Source organism: Salmo trutta, chromosome 17, assembly GCF_901001165.1.
Source record: "Salmo trutta chromosome 17, fSalTru1.1, whole genome shotgun sequence".
Taxonomy (NCBI): domain Eukaryota; kingdom Metazoa; phylum Chordata; class Actinopteri; order Salmoniformes; family Salmonidae; genus Salmo; species Salmo trutta.
Window position 1 is genome coordinate 17,682,630 of NC_042973.1, and position 14,272 is coordinate 17,696,901.

General features: G+C 39.7%; 2 protein-coding genes across 3 annotated transcripts; one reads left to right on the top strand and one right to left on the bottom strand.

The window, feature by feature from the left end:
• Positions 1 to 9: 9 nt before the first annotated feature.
• Positions 10 to 5,878, top strand: LOC115151759 (serine/threonine-protein kinase NIM1). Its single transcript, XM_029695973.1, has 5 exons — positions 10 to 94; positions 295 to 401; positions 3,318 to 3,632; positions 4,382 to 4,650; positions 4,912 to 5,878. Exons 2-5 carry the CDS (start codon positions 380 to 382, stop codon positions 5,665 to 5,667), a joined length of 1,362 nt encoding a protein of 453 aa, XP_029551833.1. The 5' UTR covers positions 10 to 94; positions 295 to 379; the 3' UTR covers positions 5,668 to 5,878.
• A 4,317-nt stretch (positions 5,879 to 10,195) lies between these two features.
• On the bottom strand, positions 10,196 to 12,930 carry ccl25b (chemokine (C-C motif) ligand 25b). 2 transcript variants are annotated; one of them, XM_029695977.1, is made up of 5 exons: positions 12,837 to 12,930; positions 12,257 to 12,343; positions 11,222 to 11,339; positions 10,832 to 10,928; positions 10,196 to 10,740 (listed from the first exon to the last, which is right to left on the bottom strand). In XM_029695977.1, exons 2-4 carry the CDS (start codon positions 12,318 to 12,320, stop codon positions 10,832 to 10,834), a joined length of 279 nt encoding a protein of 92 aa, XP_029551837.1. In that variant the 5' UTR covers positions 12,321 to 12,343; positions 12,837 to 12,930; the 3' UTR covers positions 10,196 to 10,740. The 2 variants fall into 2 exon arrangements, with proteins under 2 accessions (XP_029551837.1, XP_029551836.1); XM_029695976.1 differs by having other exon boundaries at positions 12,774 to 12,841.
• Positions 12,931 to 14,272: the final 1,342 nt, after the last annotated feature.

Below are 14,272 nucleotides of genomic sequence, written 5' to 3' on the forward strand. Positions count from 1 at the left end.
CGATGCTGAAAAGAAATCATGACAGATCATGACACTAATTAAGAACTTTATCATATCTGTTACATTCAATTGCCTTCTCTATTGCTGTAGAAATGTGAGCAAGTATTAATTGTTTGTAGATAGACCTGTCATAAATATTGAATTTGATTGGCCTACCTTTCAATAAAATGTGCAATGTTTATCGTTACATTATATTCACGTGATATAGAAAAGTGCTCCAGCTGCGTGTCCAGAGATTTAGTGCTGCCTTGTCTATATCAGTCTCTAATGGATATTAATACACGGTGATAATAGGATTGGCAGGGTGATGCCCTGAGGTTTAGTGATGGTGAGCCACTCCAGTCACACACACTATAATCTCTACTGCTGGACTTGAAGGATGAGGGATCCGCAACTACCAGGTAACACTTAAAACTATTATTTTGTGAGTAGTTAGTTATATGCGAAAGAGCATATAAAGTGCATATAAATAACTTTTTTGCTGTTGTTTATTTTAGATGCAGATGTGTTCATTACGCCAATATGGGTTGACATATAGTCTAATTGCATGTAGTCTACTTATTTAGGCCTTTAATTTGGTCCCAACAAATTTAGATAAAATACATAACATGTTCTATCAGATCAATAAGACAAAAGCAGTCATTTATTGTGCCCCATAACAATATGAGTTGCCATTTCTATAGGGCATTATGAAATGCTGTATGTAACTGCAATAGTAGAATAGAATCAAACAAATGAATCCAAATGGTGGTTTTAAATTGGAATTCTGTGCAAACCTCATTGCTTTTTACCTGGGAACTGCTGTTATTACATTCATTTCTGAATCAATGTACTGTATAAGGCAACAGCAAGGCAAAAAGAATGGCATGCATTTAATATTAGTGTATGTTTAAAAACATTACAGGTTACAGAGAAATTATAAGGAATTGTATTGCATCAGAATATATTATCACAAAGTTCAGGGGAACCAATCCAGTTGTAACTGATCATTGTGTTGTGTAACAGTTTAACCAGATAGCTTCTTGTAGCACAGCAAGAGAGTGCACTACTGTACCAGTGAGAAAAATTGGTTGAAAGATGTCTTTTCAACGTCTTTTAAACCAAAAATAAGTATTTTCAACATCTTGTGCTCTCCCTATACTGAGTGTTATCTATTGCATTTTCAGTTGTATTTTCAGAACAGAACTAACCTCCTAAACTGAGCTCTGTCTAATCCTGACCTGCATTGGGACTGTTTCCAAAGGGCAGAGCAACATCTTTGATGTGTCAGCATCCATTAAATATAAACCAGATTGAGATGACAAGTATATAGAGATGAGCTAAAGCTAAATGTATAAGTATATATACCCTTATCACTTTTAAAATGGTTCTGTGCTCATAAAGGGATAGTTCACCTAAATAACAAAATGACACATTGGTTTCCTTACCCTGTAAGCATTCTATAGACAAGGTATGACAGCAATCCATGTTTTGGTTTTGTTTCCTTTTCATGGTGGCCTACCAATATCAGCATTGTTCGCTCATCATGTCCAAATAATCCGAAAGTATATGAAATTGATTGTGAATGGGATTTGTGACAGGGAAGTTAAATCCAAAGCATGGATTGGTGTCATACCTTGTCCATAGACTGATTACAGGGTAAGGAAACCAATATGTAATTTAGTAATTTGGGTGAACATTTCCTTTAAGCCTGACTTGCCTAGTTAAATAAAGGTTAAATAAAAATAAAAAAGCCTGATGCACCTGTTGTCTTGGGCCGTCATGACTTTAATAGTATTTTCCAGTCTATTGTTTGAAGGCTACATTGGTTCATACCGTACGCTACATTACAGAACCATGGGATTCAGTCCCATCCTATTTTTACATTTAATTCACGTATTCATACTCTTTACAAGAGCAATGTCTTGGGATATCATGGATTAAACATTGTTAAAAAAAGTGCTTCAATGCCCAATTATTACTTTTGATTCAGTTTATTTCTCAAAGCAGTGTAGGAATGCACAATACAGTTATACTGTACATAAGATACTGTATAACACTATAATGGCCTGCCCAGGCCCAAAATGAGATCCTCTGCTCTGACCTTATTAGACCCAGGCCCCATTGGCTAATCCTACCAACTATTTATTATAGATGTTGGTGCTGACCTCACAGTCATATATCTCCATGACCCAACCTGACCTTATCTGTGCCCACAAAATAAATAATGTAGTGATGCTGTGTGTAAGGTCAATCCCCACCTCCTTTTATGCTTCGAGCTGATGATCTTCAGTTCAAGTACAAGGCCACATATCATTTAGGGGATAGTGCTTGATGTGCCATATATTGTAATCAGCAGTATGCACACATGCCAATCACTGCCTTTTCTCCTCTTACTAGACAGTTTAGTTTAGTTTATTAATACGACCATTTTAAAAAAATAAGCACACATAAAACTTGGAAAAAGCCGTACATGCACATGAGTAAAATCCTTGAGGATAACACAATAAAGTCTGGGACTTATTTCCATTGTTAAATGCATTGCTCTTTATGTCGTTTTCCTTTCGATTTGTAAATCGTTCATTATTGATTGATTTACTGTATCTGAGGGACTGAATTATTTGTTTCGCTGGGATAAAAAACTAAACAGATCCATGTATTTGACCATAGGGAGTTCTTAGAGTCAATACTGCTGTGCTATTTCCTAGTGTCGCTGTCTCCAATATGCACTAGTAAGAATAGTCAATGTCACTTAAAGCTGTTAAGATGATTATTTAGCTGGCCGGACATTCCGTTCAAGTCAACAGGAGTCTCCTGCATGGAGATTAGTGTGAGCCAATCTCATTATGACTGTCCTGCAGACTGCACATTTACCCAGAGGTAATGGTGGAGCTCCACGTCTGCAATTAAATCACCTTTTGTAACGATGACCTAAAAGACATATTGACGGCTATTATGAATCCTTAAGGCCAGTCAGAGCATCAGCAGAGCCGTGCCCCAAGCCTCTAACAAAGAATGCCAGATAGAGAGAGTTATAATATGTAACAGTTTGAATCGATGATCCTTTGTATCAATGCTCAATGATCCATTTGATCCAATAGGAGCTAACAGGAATAAGAAAGACGGGTAAGTCATTTGTATCAATGCATGATAGAAGGGAGCAGTAGAATATTTAAGAAGTTGTGTGATGTTATTTTATGTGAATAGAGCTAACTGGAGAGGCCAGAGAACATCTACCCCCAATAGTCCCAAATCGGAATCCCTGCCATTGAACACAGGGAACCTCACACAAATTAAAATCTCACCTGTAATTCATTTTTTTTCTTTGTGTCTTTTAGGACTCAAATCCAGACTAGCATGGCCGAAACGCAAGGACAAGGAAGATAAGAAAGCCAAGCCAAGTGAGACGAGTGTAACGCCATTGGACAAAACACCCAAAGTCCTTTCAACCCGTCCTATTATACCAGAACTGACCCCAGAACAGAGGATGAGGCAGACACCGTTTGAGAGGGTGCTTTATGACATGAACCATGACCAGAGGGTAGTCAACGACCTCATACTGGGCCGGAGGATCTCCTTCTACGAGCTCAGGGGGGAAATAGGGTGTGGGAACTTCTCCCACGTTAGATTGGGTATCCATGCTCTGACTAAAGGTAAGGAGGGATTTATTTGTTTGTCATCTTTTCAGTAGTTAGTTAAAATTATTAATTGGTTAATTCATTAATCTAGTCAAGCCTGACTGGTACAGTAACCAGAGTGAGAGTTGAGCAATACACTGTACCTCGTCTCCAATGATATAATCATATGTTCCATTCAGTACACCAGCTGATGCCACTTTGGAAAATGTAACAAAATGGACATTACAGTTCCTACTCAATGGTTGGGACCTGGCAGTATGAAGATATAGCTCTCTAACACATTCCTACTGACTGGTTCCCTCTGAGCTGACCCTGTCTCTAGCCTCCCCTGCCTGCCACACAGACTCTGTCTCCAGGGGGGTATTATAACAGGGTGAATACTGATGCCAGAAGACAAGGGGTGGTCACCTGAACTAAGCACCTCCTGATCGCCTCAGATTCCCCCTCACCCCCTGTGGTGAATTCATGTTTTATACAGCTCTGTTTAATTTCTGTAGCGGGCAGTTAGAGATCCCTGCAGGGAAATAACACAGGAGAGATGGCGAGATGGGGGGTGGGGAAAAGGAGAGGTCTTCATTTACCCTCACATTCTCCTCTCAGGCACATGTTTCACTGGACGTTATATAATTTGGTGAAACTTCAAATTAAATTACACCAGTTGCCATGTCTCATCACCCTTCCTGCTCTCTTATCATTTCTGTATTGATTTCTCCCTCTCCCCCCTTCTCTCTCTGTGTCTTTCTCTCTCTCACTCCCTCCCTCAGAGAGGGTCGCAATCAAGATTTTGGATAAGCTTCGGCTGGACAAGAAGTCTCAGTCCCTGTTTGCCACAGAGATCAGCTGTATGGAGAAGCTGTCCCACCCTAACATTGTTCGTCTCTATGAGGTGATTGAGACCACCAAGCGCCTGTACCTGGTGATGGAGTACGGTAGTGGAGGAGACCTCTACTCACGTATCACCAACCGGGGGCGTCTGTCTGACCTGGAGACCAAGCTCATCTTTGCCCAGATTATCTCTGCCATCAAACACATGGTGAGCTATAGCCAGTCAAAGCATTGAACAGTAGACGGGCACAGATGTCAATTCGACTCTGTGATTAAGGCAGCTTCCTAACTTGAGGATTGGATGCATAACTTTTGCATAAATCATGCATTGTCTATGGCCAGGATTTGGCAGAATGTATCCAATTATTGTAGGCTATTCTTGCTTGATTGATTCAGAGAGCACATCGTCATTTTGTAACAACATCCAACTAACGTACCCCCACCCTACCCCTTTTTGTTATAATTTCAGCATGACAACAACATCGTCCACCGAGACCTGAAAGCAGAGAACATCTTCTACACCACCAGCTACTGCATCAAGGTGGGAGACCTTGGCTTCAGTATCGTGAGTGCTCCATCTGAAGTCCTCACCACGTTCTGTGGCTCCCCACCCTACGCCGCTCCAGAGCTCTTCAAAGACAAAGGCTACGTGGGTCGTTACGTGGACATCTGGGCCTTGGGAATCCTGCTCTACTTCATGGTCACCGCCACCATGCCTTTCCACGCCGACAACCTTGGTCGTTTGAAGCGCTGTATCATGCAGGGAGCCTACGCCTTCCCTGACTATGTACCCAACCCCTGCCAACTGGCCATAAAGGGCATGCTGAGGTCCTTGCCCGCCGACCGTGACTCCATCTCCCTGATAATGACCAGCACGTGGCTGAAGAGCATTGAGTACCCTCGGGCGTACGCCCCCCTGCCCCAAACACCCTTTCACCTGGCTGAGACTTCCCAGGCCCTGTGTGTGGAGGAGCAGGAGGTGAAGTCGGCCCTGTCGGATCTGGGCATCAAGGGAGTCCACCTGCAGAACAACACCTATACAGACAATCGCAGCCCCCTGACGGGGACGTACCGTATCCTCCTCCACCGCGTCCAGAAGAGGAGGTCTGTGGAGGCGGTGGGATACGCAGCCCTTTACCCTGAGGACTTTGGCAGTAAGAACGGCAGGACGACCACTGCTGTTATGGACAAGCACAACCCTACCAGTGTCTGTGTTATCCTATAGACCAGGGATTTTGCAACAGTTTTTGAACCAGGGACTGGAAAATTATGGATCTTCTCTTTGGATTAAAACAAACAATTTTGGTGGGCCACTTATATTGAAATTGAACACTTGAGAAGTGAAGTTCTCCCATAACTATGAACTATCTGAGGGACCTGTCAGCATCATCTCAGGAACCAGTGCTGCTCCATGGACCTCCATGGAGGTTGAGAAATAATGCTACAGAGTCTGGCCTCCTGTATAGCCAGGCTCCACCAGAAGAGAATCACAAGACAAACACACACGCACGCACACACAGACACCACAAACGCACACACACATACACACGCACAGACACACACGCACAGACACACAGGCACAGACACACACGCACACACCACATACACACACTACACTCACGGATCTGTTGTCGCTTATTCATCGCAGTACAGATGATGGATAGATAAATAGCACCATCTTGTGCTCCTATTAATCATTACATTTCAGTACTCCTAAGAAATCTGTGACAGAAAGATACAATGGTGAAAAGGTTAAGATTTCAGGGTTGTACTGTAAAGTACATTAATTATATTGAAGCTTTATGTACTAACAAGGCTACAGTAATTGACTTCAGCTTGTTGTGACGTTACATCACTCAATAGGTCTATGTTTTGTACAATTGGCTTACAGCGAGAGACAAAGGATTAATAATGCTATCAGCATCAGCATCTTCCAAGCCTACTTAGTCCTGTGCTTCGTCAAAATATAACCGGGGTTGTGCTCGTGGAAGGACATGGCTAATTTGTCTTAGCTGTGATACAGGAAAAGTGCTTTGTTCAGATATTAATTGTAAGGGAGTCGAGCACGAAGCACTGGCCAATGCCCTGATATTTGAATTACAATACTTAGGTTTATCCTCAAACACTTGTATGCCTTCAACATTAATGTAAATATAACGAATATAATCTTTAGGTAAATATATTGTAAATAAGATGCTCTATTGACAAGTACATTGTAAAATTTGTAAAACATAGATGTTTTGTGCACAGATCTTTATTTTGGCTATTCAGTGGCTTGGAAGTGCAATGTTTTGTCTGAAGATGAACATCTTTATTATGATATAATGTAATTAAACTGCAGTTACACATTGCTGATGTAGATATTTATGTACAATCATTTTATAAATGCTTTACTGATATACTTTATGTGGATTAAGTATATCACTAAAGTATTTATAAAATGTTAATAAATATTATTTGCCATTGGATGTGCCCATTAATGCTCAAAAGAAATGTCATTTGAATATGAGCCTGACTTGAGTAAAAAAAAAAATATTGCATTGTGTATTGCTATGCCATTTAAATAATACAAAATAAATAAAACATACACATCAAGACAAATTCATTAAAAAAATGATAATAATCGATCACCTCTTGTGAGTTCAGGGGGCATCCCTGGTGCTAGTAACAGTGGAAAGGCCTTTAGGGAAGACTGACAAGTTTACATTGTGAGTATCCCCTGAGTGGAAATCTTATGAGTAGCATTTGAATGTCATCTGTGTACTTGAAGCACATATTTGTTCATTTTTTACATCATGGACATCACAGAACCTCAACATCTTACAGAAAATAGATACTATGAAAAATACTATGAAAGTATAAAACTTCCAAAGCCTTTTTAGAGGTTTTGCAGGTTCTTATGAGGTCACTCATAAAAATCAGGACGGTTGGATTGTATAAACATTAGCAGTTTTTCTAACTGCCCTCCCATCTTACTCAACATACATTTCCCCTGAAGCTATTACCACCTCTATGATCCAAGCAGTGATAAAAGTGTCAGCACTTTTCCTTATCTCTCATTATTGTGTGCCAGTTTCTTACAGTTTGTACATGTACCTGTTCTGTTCCTCTCCATTGATTGGCAGTCTGGCAGGGCAATATATTTTGCAATAATGAGATGAACCCCAGTCATGCCTTTGTTAATAAGGATCCGCCCCTTTAAAAAAAATGTTTTGCCTAAAATTACATACCCAAATGTAACTGCTTGTAGCTCAGGACCTGAAGCAAGGATATGCATATTCTTGATACCATTTGAAAGGAAATACTTTGAAGTTTGTGGAAATGTTAAATTAATGTAGGAGAATATAACACATTAGATCTGGTAAAAGATAATTCAAAGAAAAAAACGTTTTTTTTGTATTTTTTGTACCATCAACTTTGAAATGCAAGATAAAGGCCATAATGTATTATTCCAGCCCAGGCATAATTGAGATTCTGGCCACTAGATGGCAGCAGTGTATGCGCAAAGTTTTATACTGATGCAATGAACCATTGCATTTCTTTTCAAAATGTTGTACCAAGACTGCCCAAATGTACCTAATTGGTTAATTAATACATTTTCAAGTTCATAACTGTGCACTCTTCTCAAACAATAGCATGCTATTATTTCACTGTAACAGCTACTGTAAATTGGACAGTGCAGTTAGATTAACAAGAATTTAAGCTTTCTGCCAATATCAGATATGTCTATGTCGTGGGAAGTGTTCTTGTTACTTACAACCTCACGCTAATCACATTAGCCTAGTTAGCTCAACCGTCACGCGGGGGACCCACCGATCCTGTAGAGGTTTTAAGACAAGCATGTGAGTACAAAATGATGGAGAGACAAACTATCAAATTATCTCCAAGCTGGTGCCTAAGTGGAGTCCTGACTTAATCACTTTGAATGTATACTTTTTTTTAGGCTATTGCTAAATAAGTCTGAAACATTGCTTTTCCTTTTGTCTTCGAGGGTGCAGGCTAATTCTTTCAAATGAAAGGACAATAATAAATCATGTTTCTGAATGGAGCATTTTGGTGATAAGGGGTAACTAATCACATCCATTATCCAGTGTGATGTTTGGAATGGTCTGTTTGTTGTGGTTCTGGGTAGCTTTATGTCTTAGCTGAGTCAATAACCTGAGGTGATGCCGAAGGTTGTTGTGTGTGGTTGCTACTTTAATGTATTGTCTTTCAATGAATGACACATGATTCCTTCTACAGTTGAACAGTTCCCTCCGCTGAATATCATAATGAAGTGTTGAAAGCCTGTGCTGAAGGTTTGTGGAACTTGTGTGTCTACTGTTCACACTTCATTTCACAATTACCCAATTCATTTCAGCTTTACCTCAAGATTTCTGATTGGAATGAGAGTTCGGTATCTGCAAAAACATGTTGAGTGGATAATAATTTCAGCAAGAATGTAATAAGAAGCTAATTCTCTCTGTGCTTACACATAGATGGGGGCAGGGTAGCCTAGTGGTTAGAGCGTTGGACTAGTAACCGAAAGGTTGCAAGTTCAAATCCCCAAGGTACAAATCTGTCATTCTGCCCCTGTCATTGAAAATAAGAATTTGTTCTTAACTGACTTGTCTAGTTAAATAAAGGTAAACAAATGATAATTTTCTTAGTATTTCATTCCAACCATGCATCTTTGAAATAAAGAAAAACAAACTTCTATGAACTGAGTACTGAGTCACTAGTGAATGTCTGCTCAAATTCAAATGTTGACCTGTTTCCTTTTGGCATTGCAACAGCATACTTTCAGATTAATCACTTGTTATTCTCTTCCTCTCAAGTGAGACTGTTGAGAAATATGAGGTATGGGCCAAAAACAAGTTTATAGATAGTTTATAGTCTCACAGTGCTCCTGGAAAATACAAAGAAGTCAGTGTTCTGGAACATTGATCACAGTCCATGTTCTTCATATTGCATTGTATTGACAGTTGTATTGACAGTTGTATGCCTTGTTCACTGGAAGTTGGGTATGTGGCTTATAGTTCAGAAGCAGCCATTCAGATGTCTGAGATTGATTGAATACATTACTCTTGAACCCTGATAGAACATCTTTGAGTGTAATTTCATTGTAGTAGTTCAGTGGCTGTATAGCAATAGTGTTAAATCAACATTAATAAGAGGAATAGGCCACTAGTAGCGATGAAAGAGATACTGTGTGTGTCCTTGGAAAGAAACAGAGGCAAACCAATTAGACAGGGTTGGATTTATATCTCATTGTGTAGTCTCAGAGATCTTCTCATGGGAACCTTGTCCTCTGCAGCATATTGGAGCCTCCCTGTCACACTCCACTGAGGGCAGGGACAGGATGTGATACAAAGAGAGATTTATCCTGGGGCATTACACTTGCCTTAACTGTAGCAAGAATGAACATGTATAAACTGTGATTGATTCTCTGCCCATCATACTGTATCACATTTCAGGTAGAAATGTGGCATTACAAGTGATAAGCTTCAGAGAGCTGAAGTTCTGTGTCGGTAAATGCTGAAGGCAATGAGAGGAGTGAAAGCTTTTTTTTTCAAATGAAACGTGTGCAGTATAAAGAGTTAATGTATAGAGTGTAATGATCTGTCCTTGGAATCATACAATTAAAAAGGATGAATATGAAGACAACTGTGGGGAAGATGGTTAATATGGACATCATGAAAATATGTCTTTCTATTAATATATATTCTTAGTTAGTTTTATGTATTTCCTATTGACATATGCATTGATATTTCTGAGATGTATCAACATTTTGTACTTTATTACATTTTTATTACAAATGTGAACTTATACAAATAATGTTTTGACATAGTAGTGATTGAAATCAAAATAGAAATTGTAGCTTTATATAAAAGTTTAGTGGTCAGGGGCCCTATAGGCAGCATGTAGTCTACGTATAGGCAGAGGCAGCACAGCACACACACAATAATGCTAAGCTGCCAAGTGGCTCATTACTAGCAGGCACCATTCATGGTTAGTCATCTAATGCTAACAGTGAATACAGTAATACAGTATAGTTGTCTTGCTATGCTACTGGATTGCCACCTTAACATTGGAACCTCAGGTATTCTCACAGAAGCATGTGATATAAACTCATTAAGCCAAACTGTAATATAATGAGTAATATAATGATGAAGCTCACATTCTACTTACAGGATGATATGTCATATATTTGCCCACACATTTCACTTGACATATGGAAATTGGCATACACTGGTTAAAAGACTCTCCAACGAAGCAGCAGCTCAACTACATCCCCTCATTCTCTTTTCTCAGGAAGCTATTGATACAAAAAAGCCATAATTAGATAGTGTAAACTTGTCAAACGCAGAAACATTTCTAAAATGATTAGTTAAGAGTGAGAGTTGTACCTAGTTGCTTTGCTGCTTATCAACAACAGTCATCAGATTCTGTACCCACTTCTGGCTGGGATTGGCACAAACAGTCTTCTGTTTCTTCAGCATGAACCTACAGATATGAGACACGTGGTGGGATAAAAAGTGTTTGTTTTCCGTTAGACACTCAGACTCAGTATTGTTTTTTATATTCACATTCTACGAGGAGAAAAAAAGGAAATCAGAATATGTAGAAAAATACAAAATGTCTCTGTCAAAAAGCCTTCTTGGCATCCATTGCAGGCAACTGGAGGATTTGTTCTACCTTACCAGTGTCTCAATGATTAACTGACTGTGTAGCTTTGTTGTTCTTTGGGGAGTGAGGACTTAGTGACAGAAGATGAGGAGGTGTTCTAACACACTCACACAACAGCCTTGATGTTGCAGTCGCCATCTGTTTCCTGTATCCTGTAGCTCATCACGTTCCTCTTGGTGTTCTTCTTCAGGCCAGCAACGTGCTTCAGACAGCAGTTCCCATAAGAGCCTGACAACAACCAGGGGGAAAGGAAATGGTTACTATTATACTCCTTTTGTGCTTACATTTCAATGTAATAAATTATAATGTACTAACATCACAGGAGGTTGGTGGCACTTTAATTGGGGAGGACGGGCTCGTGGTAGTGGCTGGTGCGGAATGAGTGGAATGGTATCAAATACATCAAACACATGGTTTGATGCCATTCCATTTGCTCCATTCCAGCTATTCCAATGAGTTGTCCTCTCCTCAGCCGCCTCCACTGACTGACATTTCAGTTACACATGGTTTGAAATGTGCAGTTGAAGTTGCGAAATAGTACAGTGTGATCATTTTCTAAGAATGTTTTTTTGAGTAAATGTATTGCGTGTATTGTGTATGTATTGTGTGCAAGAGAAGACATATCACCAGGACTATTCATATTCACAATTTCTAATAAAGCGAATATGAGAACTGCCTGTAAGTGCAGCATAAGCCATGTATATAACTATTGAAATGGTTGTGAAATCTAGTGCCAGGTGATTTGAGACAATGTTTTGAAAGGAGCGGATCACAGAGACAAACATCAGTCTGTGTAAAATTGTCTGGTAAAAAAAATATTTGGAGCCGACAGATCTTTCTCTTCTGGACAAAGTATGGATCAGTTGAAGCTTGTAAAAAAAAAAAAAAACATTATTTTGAAATAACTGACTTTGTGCAGGATAATGCTCTCCATTATGAGAGCTTACCACTCTATCTGCAACAAGTTATTAGTGTACAGAATGTGGAGTGGCTATAAGTAAAGTTGATTTTTCAACAATACCTTCATTACAAGAACAAATCAGGACAAACAATAGGTTTTAACTGTTACACCAATTACAGGGAACATAAGCTTCAGAATAATTCGTCTATAGAATGTACAGTACAGTAAATGTAATTGTGCCTACCTTGAGCCATGCTGAGGTACATGCATGCCAGGAGAAGGAGAAAGAACAGAGCCTGGAACTTCATGGTGTCACTGCTTCTATGGTCCACTGTAAGAACAGGACAGGATGTAAAGCCTGAGAAACGTTCTCTTTTTAATACCACCACACTGTCAACGGGATGTTTTCCTGATAGGGCCACCCCATTTACCATACTGGTATGTTTGTTTCCCAGACCCCAATCCTGACCTCTTGATTTCAAACACTTGGATGTGTGTAGCTGTTTTGTGCAGCTATGTTGGGTTTGGCAGAAGCTCTGACTATGTTCTAATAAAAGTTAACAGCATGCATACATCAGATTAACCATAACCTCTGTCTCTTAAAACAGCTGCATCAACTTGTTTCTTTTACCACTTAGAAATGCAAAAGTGCAGAATGCTTACAGCATAGGCTAAAAGTTAGTTAAATATGAATTAAGAATCAGGCAAACATATAAACAAGCATTAGGTCAGCATATATATATATATACACACAAGCCTACCAACAAAGCAGAACATGTCGCAAATAAGCTTCTCAAAACACAAAATATCCTTGAAGAAATTACCTGTCTTCTCTGTCTTGTTGAGTTCCCTACTGATTTATACAGTAGCTGCCATTTGATACCTTCTTCACCCCTCCACCAACCCTGTTCTCTTAATCAGCCACACCTCCTCTCGCATGACAACTAGTAGTACAGTATGTTTTACAATTGCTGGGAAGAGGTAGAATTTGAACAACTTGAGCATCACAATCAAATGCCACTGCAATGCTTTCCTTGGCTTAAGTCCAGTGAAAAGATGAGTGACAAACTGTTGAAGACCCTCACAAACTTCTAAAGATGCACCATTGAGAGCATGCTGTCGGGCTGTATCACCGCCTGGTACGGTAATTGGACCGTCCGCAACTGTAGGGCTCTCCAGAGGGTGGTGCGGTCAGCGCAATGATTCACCAGGGGCACACTGCCTGCCCTCCAGGACATCTACAGCACCCAGTGTCACAGGAAGGCCAAGAAGATCATCAAGGACTTCAGCCACCCGAGCCACGGCCTGTTCACCCCGCTACCATCTAGATGGTGACGACAGTACAGATGCATCAAAGTTGGGATCAAAAGACTGATACACAGCTTCTATCTCCAGGCCAACAGAATGTTTAATAGTCACCACTAGCCGGCCTCCGCCTAGTATCCTGCCCTGAACCTTAGTCAGTATTACTAGCCAGCATCCCTGTGGAATGCTTTCGACACCTTGTAGAGTCCATGCCCCGACAAATTGAGGCTGTTCTGAGGGCAAAAGACCACTCAATATTAGGAAGGTGTTCCTAATGTTTGTACACTCAGTGTATATATTTACATTCTGGATTTTGACATTGCTCATTATGATATTTCATTTATATGTCTTTCTTTTCATTTTTGGGATTTGTGTGTATTGTTTTGTATTGTTAGGTATTACTGCACTGTTGGAGCTAGAAACATAAGCATTTAGCTGTAAATAAGCATTTAGCTGCACCTGTGATAACATCTGCAAAATATCTGTACTCAACCATAATTTTTAAATGTTTTATGTGATTATGTTTTTTGGGAGGGCTTCCATTTCCCTGAGGCCCCTCATTGCAATTGGAGAAGGATCTAAGGTACAAGGAGCCAGGCCAGCAATCAGTGTACAGGACCAGAGTTTGTTTTAGTCATTTATTAACTGTAAAAATCAACTACATCCTTAGAATTAAGAAAATGTGGACCACACGCAGACTCCTTAATATCTTTTGTATAACAGCAATGAAAACACTGTCTGGAAACCCACTGTCTGCAATTGATTGAATATCAGCCTGTGTGTTTATGTAAGATTCAATACCTGATTTTGACACAAGCAATTATGTTAAAAGTAGCGTCCATTGTTGTTGAAGCTATAAGAGGACGGGCTAATTTTAATGGCTGGAATAGAATAAATGGAATGGATTCAAACATGTGGTTTCCATATGTTTTATGTGTTTGATACTGTTCCATTA